This window comes from Camelus dromedarius, chromosome 28 (assembly GCF_036321535.1).
Source record: "Camelus dromedarius isolate mCamDro1 chromosome 28, mCamDro1.pat, whole genome shotgun sequence".
NCBI lineage: Eukaryota > Metazoa > Chordata > Mammalia > Artiodactyla > Camelidae > Camelus > Camelus dromedarius.
In genome coordinates, this window is record NC_087463.1 from 5,947,205 (window position 1) to 5,954,579 (window position 7,375).

The 7,375-nt window shown below is 44.3% G+C and overlaps 1 protein-coding gene across 1 annotated transcript in view; it reads right to left on the reverse strand.

Moving 5' to 3' along the window:
* The window catches only part of EPG5 (ectopic P-granules 5 autophagy tethering factor), a 109,369-nt gene extending 103,697 nt beyond the window's left edge, over window positions 1–5,672 (reverse strand). The window contains exon 1 of the mRNA XM_031441986.2: window positions 5,526–5,672. Coding sequence (XP_031297846.2) covers window positions 5,526–5,588 — 63 coding nt within the window. The 5' untranslated portion in view covers window positions 5,589–5,672. The remainder of the gene's footprint in view (window positions 1–5,525) is intronic.
* Window positions 5,673–7,375: the final 1,703 nt, after the last annotated feature.

A 7,375-nucleotide genomic window follows, 5' to 3' on the forward strand; every position in this document is an offset into this window, starting at 1 on the left:
ATTGATGAGCCACTTCTTCATGAAGGATAAAGGTTCAACCACACACATTACATGGAACACTTTCATGGCATTACTTTAAATGCATGGTCTGTTTATCACAAGTGTCTGTACCCACAGCACTGAGCACAATGCCTGGCACAGAACAGATAAAAAGGGCTTGGACACATGGGTCCAACCATCAGACGGAGCTCTCAGGGCAATCTACCAGCTCTCCTTGGGACAGACAAGAATGCTTTACAAGTGAAAGGGCAGGATGGGGACAGCACATTTTGCTATGAATACACATCCTCCTGGCTGTGACTTCTTTCATGTTGCTCTTACCAGTCTTACTTCATGTATGAGCAGCACTTTGCATGCTTGATCTCTTCCTCCCGCTTCATACACTTTCTTCTCTCAGCTCTAGGTCCCTACACTCAGTGAAGAGTGCTGGGAACACATACTACCTCGCTGGTCACTCCTCACCTCTGTTGGTTCCTCCTCTTCTCCCCAAGCTCTTAAAACTGGAGCGCCCTTGGGTTCTGTTCTTGTCACCTCTTGATACTACACTCACTCCCAAGGTGACCTAATTCAGTCGCTGGTTTTAAGTAACTACACGCTGATGACCCCCAAACCTTTTATCTCCAACCTGGTGCTCTCTCTTAACGCTATATCCAACCCTACCCTACATCTCCATATGCATGTCGAATAGACATTTATTTCAAAATTAGCAAATCCAAAACTGAACTGCTGATCTGCCCCCAAAGCTGTTCCACTCACTGCCTCCTCCATCTCAGAGTCATCCTTGACTGTTTGCTCATATCCCACATCCCAACCATCAACAAATCTCGGCTAGACCTTCAGAAACTCCCACACTTCAAACACTTGTCACTGCTTTGGATTTACCACTCTGGTCCAAGTCAACATCGCCTCTTGCCTGGATTACCGCAAGTCTCAAGACGGTCTCTCTGCTCTTACTCTTCTAACTTTACACGCTGTTCTCAACAAAGCAAGCACACTGACCCTTTAAAGCGTAACTCAGATCGTATCACTCCTCTGCTGGAAACCCTGACATGATTCCAGTATTTCCCTCAAAGTATAAGTCCTTACAATGGCCTACAAGGGCCCGGGCCCTGGTTGCCTTTCTGACTTCATCCCAACTACTCTCCCCTGACTCACTCTGAGACAGGAGGGAAGGGGACAGGACACAGCCATTCAAGGCATGACATAGCAATTAACACCAAAAATGGTGGAAGATTCAACTCCCAGTAGGCCTTAAGGCTCAAGATGACAGGAGATTTGACTCCTAGTAGACCTTGAACTTCATTATACGTTCATTGTAATACTAACACAGTAAATGATGCTCCCAAAGGTGCCATGAGGCTGACCATAAAAGATCAAAGAGTAGGCAGTGGCCCAATTCCTGGGAATCCCAGCCCCTTCCCCAGGGAAGTCGGAATGGTCCTCCCACTTGGCGTGTGAAGCTACTGAGCCCATAAAAACTGGCAATACCATGCCCCGTCGCTTCTCGCTCCCTCATCTTCAGAGACAGCCCACACTCTGTCTATGGAGTGTGTATCTACTTTTACTTTAACCCGAGCACTCAACCCTCACACCTCATGGCCTCTCACCTTCTGAAAAAGCTTACATTCTATGTAGTATGTATTTCTCTAAATAAATCTGTCTTTACTCAACAATGGCTCGCTCTTGAATTCTTTCCTGCACGAAGCCAAGGACCCACACTTGGCAGGGCACATCCCAGGGACTCAGCCAAGACCTGGGCCAGGGCCCTCCTCTCGCCCCACATTCGTTTTTCCTGCATCATCTCCACCCTAACCACACTGCCCCCTTGAGGTTCCCAGGACAGCACAGACATACCACTGCCTTAAGGCATCCGCCCCAGCTGTTCCCTCCGTCCCAGCTGTTCCCTCCGCTAGAACACTTCCCCCCAGTATCCACATGGCTAACTCCCTCCTCCCTTTCACATCTTTACTTAAATGTCACCTTCAATAAGGACCACCCTGGCCACCTATTTAAAATCGCAAACCCTCCTAACCTCTCCCCACTACTCAACTTCTTGCCCTGTTCCTCTTTTTCTTTTTTCCATAGAACTTGTCATCTTCTAATATATATTTTATTTTTTATGGGGTTTTCTGTTTGTCTGTCTTCTTCCTCTAGAATGCAAACTCCATTAAGGCCAGGTTCTTTTTCTTTTTTTTCCCCTGTTTACATCCCAAGTACCTAGAACAGTTTCTGGGACATAGTGGGTGACCAGTGAGTGTTTATTTAACAAATAAATGGATCTTAGGAGGGATGAAAGGTGCTAAAAAATAATGCAGAGCATCCCCCAACTTCACTCCTGTAATCACTCATGGGAGGGAGGGACTAAGAGGTGGAGATCATCCAGGCCAAGGAGCAAGAGGGGATGGGGATTTAATTTAAAGGTCTTTCTGTTTCTGTTACGTTTTCTAGGACACATTTCTATCCTTAGCAATTACCATATGCTCTTACTCTTAATGAGCTGTTGGCATTCAGAATTTAATAGTAACTATAAAAATATTTTCCATGATTATTAAATATACTGCTTCTTGCAGAGTAAGTCCAACCTAAAAACCGACTGTTCTGAACTCATAATCTACCAAGATCTACGAAGTCACTGTCCTCTGAGGCAAGGGAAACTCATTAGGACTAACTCTCAGGTATCAGGTGATAAGCACCAGATAACCACACACTAGCAATGTGAGGTCATCTTCCAGATGATTAACGTTGAGGAATATAGGTCAGCTGCTGGGCCAGAAGCCTACCTAAAGGCAACAGCACATGACACTACTCACTTCCTGAACTGAGCCTTGGAACTACCTTATGGTTCCGTAAATAGTTACCAAATTATACTCTGGTAAGTGGTAAAGGTTTCATTGATGTAGGACTTCGTGATCATAGCCACATCATAATCAGCACTAGGAAATAAATCTATTTACTCTAAAAGAAGAATTAACTTTCTAGACTGACAAGTATGAGGGCCTTGCTGGTGTCATGGACTTTTTCCATTTGTTCTCTCATACTACTCAGAGGAAATTTAGTAAATTCTTCTGAGTGACAAAACTTGGAAATATTCTTCAATACTGGTTTTCCTTCATTCAACAAACATTATCAAATGCCTACAAGGGCTGTGAAGGGTTCTGGGAAAAAGACAGGCCCCTCCCTCATTGAGTTCATGGCCTAAGAGAGAAGAGAGATGTCAACAAAGTAACCGTATGTGAGATGAGTGACACAAAGGGGTGCAGAGCACTGCTGGCAGAGGTGGCAGGTAATGTGGGTGATGAGCAAAGTACTGTTTAAGCAGAGATCTCATGAATAAACAGTAGTTAACTAGATGAGGAGGGACAGGAAGAGGAGTCAGGGCAGAGGAAACAGTATGTGCAAAGGCCCTTAAGCAGGAAAGGGCATATATGGTTGAGTCAAGAGACAGTAGTATAGATCTAAGGCTGAGGAGGATGATAGAAGCCAGATCATTTAGGTCCCTGAGTCTATGCTAAGGACTCTAGATTCTGGCCTCTGGTCGATGGGAAATCTTTGAAAGGTTTTAAGAAGGAGAGTGACTATTTGGGGGTTTTGCTTATAAAATATCAATCCAGCTTTAGTTTACAGACTGGACAGCAAGAATGAATTTGGAGAGGCCAGTCCAAGGAATCTTCCTTGGAGGATAGTGGAGTTAGTTAGCATGGAGAGAAATGGACAAAATCAAGAGAATAATTACAAAATACAATTGAGAAGACTTAGTGACTGACTAGATTTGGAGGGTAATTAAAAAGTATGTGTCTAAGATTTCTGGTTTGACCAAATACCTCTGGAATGAAGGCCTCTTTATAAACTTCAAAAGATAAAAAATGAATTTTTGTTTGTGTAGTAAAGTTGCCCACAATGTGTCAGTAAAATAAGCAACTGTTTTTTGTGATGGATTTAAAAGACTAATTTTTATTTTTTTTACTGTAGAAACCCTATTCTAAACAAAATAAGTGGACAGAGCATCCTCTTAACTAACCCTTTTGAAGTATTTATAACATTCTATCTATAGATACATAGAGACACATAGAACAATTAAGCTAGTGGATTGAGATTTAAGATTTTTGGCTTTAACTTGAGTTTTCTCACTAACTGCATGACTTTTGGCTTATTATTTAACTTTGCCAGGCTTCAGTTTCATCATTCCTTTGGAAAACATTAGAGATTGAGAATTCTGATTCTGCTCTCTATAAATTGATGTTCACATGCTATATACACTACTGTATTCTAGGTTTTCAGCAACCTTACACATGGTTGACCAGTGCCTTTTTACTTCCTCCTCTACACAGGTAGTTCTTTACCTGCTCAACACAATGCATAATTATTTCACTTAAAAATGTTTCTGAAATTAGGGAGCAAATGGCTTTCTCCCCAAAGAGTAATTCCTCACAGACCTGGGTACTCTGATGCACACAACTCCACTACAGTTTTTGTTTAAAACATCATAATGAAAGGGATCCATGTAAGTCATTTACAGCCTATTAAATATGGTAACTTTGAACACCAGTCTCCAGTTAAAATCCTGTTACCATGAGAAAAGCCAGTTTTGGGTATCATTTTAGGTTACACCTGCTCTGGAACATCACCCACATGTAGGAAAGGAAATCTCCTGTACCATCCCCATTATTTCCTTAAAATAAACTCAGTTTCAGGTAAGCCAAAATTATATACACCAGCCATCCAGGGCAGCATTTAATCTGCTCACTGTAAAATAAATGTCACTTCAGAAAACACATGGGAACAAAATGAAAACCCAGACTGCGCCTAAAAACAAAACAAATCAACTTTAAACCACACCAATAGTCCAAAAGACTAATCCGGGAAGCCCAGAAAAGTCAAATCTGTCGCGGCTGTGTGAGTCCCGCCCTGTTTAATTTTCAGTCATTCGTGCCCCATCATAAACAAACAGGATAATGAGAAATAAACAGCAGCAGCATCTATCATCTTGATTTTTTTAATTTAGGAGGCACATCACGACAGTCTACTTTCTGTCTCCATCTGTAAAGCTCTGCCGAAGATACATTCTCCGCGTGGAGGAGAGGTTCTCTTCCCTCCTTACGCGGGAAAGGGGCTGAAAATGTGCACATGGTATAAAGGAAAAAAAGGAGTCAAAGATGGGGCTGGGAAGAGAAAAAGCTGCTTCACGGCAGGAATCCAGACCCAGGTAAGCCAAGTCAAGAAGGGAGAGAAAAGGAAGAGCCGAGCGAGGTGAGAGAAGGAAAAAGGAAAAAGGAAAAAAAAAAAAAAAACGGGGGGTGGTGGGGGTGGTCCTGACAAAGTCTGGCAGGACGTGAAGGAGGAACAGAGGAACAGGTCTAGTATCAATGGGTGGGGAAATCAAATATGAGGAGGCAGGGGCAGAGGATGAGAGGGACTTAGGGGACGGGCAGAGTTGCCTGGAGAGGCCGAAAGGGGAAAAGGGAGACAGAGCGCACCTGCCAGGGCGCTTGGGGGCGGGGGAGAGGCGGGAAGAGTCCGGTCCTCACCTTGGTTTTGGTCCGGCCGGCCTTGGCCTTGGCCCGGCGCTGGGGCCTCACCGCCTCGGCCATAGACCCTGCGGTGGTACCGTCGCCGCTTGTTTTGTCAAAACCCTGCGCTTTCCACAACCTGCCCAGTTCCGGCCTCTGACCTGTCACGTGATAGAATCTCCACCACTCCCGGAGGAGGGGCGGCAACTAGGAGTCTCTACGGGCCGCAGCGTGGGACAAACCACTCCGAGAGGCCTTGTCACTGGAGGGCGGTGGCCCCGCCCCCTCCGCCCAGGCTCCACCCCCTGGCCCCGCTCGGCGACTCCTCGGAGCTGACTCGGGCTCCTGCCGTACTCTCCCAACTGAGGTCACGTCCTTCTCCTCTGGGCCACACTCGGTCTGGACCCCGGTTGCGCTCGCACACCTCACCCACGTTTGTTTAAAAGAGTCTAGAGAGGATGCTTGTCAATCTTGTTTTGACCTTTAGATAACCAGAAGCAGTCAGCCTGAATCGGCTTTGTGCTCAAGAACCTCGATGTCCATCCAGACGTGCACTTCAGTTCCCTCTTTTGTAGAGGGAAAGATGATACTTGCCTTTTCCAGTGTAATGAAGATTAAGTAGACTAATCGTCAAAGATGCCTGGTAGCCAGGCATATATGTAAACAGTAATTATTGTTGTAACTAGCCAAATTCCCAGGCAGGAAGGAGACATCTGCCCCCACGAGGGCAGACAAAAAAGCAGTAAGACCCATAAAAGTATTCTTTATATTTTATACACCTTCATTTACAAACTCCAGATGGGAAAAAAAAATAAAATTTCCAGATGGGAAAACTTGGCCCCATCTCCCTTTCCTAGCTTTACAATTTCTTTTTTTCCAAAACACTTAGCACCTCTTGAAATACTATTATAATTTGCTTTTATGTTTGTGTCTGTCACCCTGGTTAGACTGTAAGTTCCCTGCGCGGGGTGGGGGGAGGGGGTTCTTTGTTTTGTTCCCTGAGGCATCCCAAGGGCGTCTAGAATACTAGCCTGTCCGTAGTAGGCTAGTAGGCTTAATAAATATTTGATGAATGAATGAAGGAATGTGAATTGTTTTGTCTGATGGTGGGATAAGATAGTTGAGATGGAGTGTATGGAAGGGGAAAGGGGCAAAAGACTATATGTCCACTAATAGCATACTAGAAAGAAAAATCCAAAAATATGGCATGAAAAATTAAAAGGACTTCAGAGATGCAGTCTTCAGTGTCTTGTTTATGAGCTAATTGAACATATAAAATACAGTTGTAAGCAGACAGTGTTAGCTGATAGGGTAGCAGCCCCTAGAGAAAGAGAACCAAGCATGGCTTACTTGACAAAAGAGAAGTCACTTTAAGGCTAAGCCATTTTGTGATCTAAGCCTGACCACAATGCTTGCCCTTGAACAGGTCTCAGTAATAATGATCTTAAGGGAACAAGAGATCAGAGGACTGTTAACGGGTGAGAGAAATAAAGCAAAGATAACAAGTCAGTTGTAAAGACTCCTAGTTCTGTTTCAACAGTAAAATTAGCCTGAAGCACTTTCTTCAGCTGTTTTGCAGAATTTAAATCCGCCCCCTCATCCCCCGGAGTGCTCAACCACCAGATCAGGTGGAACCCAAGGATGATGGTGTAAACCTCTTTCTGACCCTTATGACTTCAAGCACCCAGAGCTTGGACATTGTTGACCTTTGCCGCCATTCTCTGCTGAATTCTCCTCTGCTCAAACCCTTTCATGAATATGCATATACCCTTAATTTAAAACTTCCCCAATTTTGCTGTTCTGAGAGACACTGGGAAAGATCGTGCATTACTTATTTGCTGCAAGTAACAAATCCTTCCCTTGCCCCA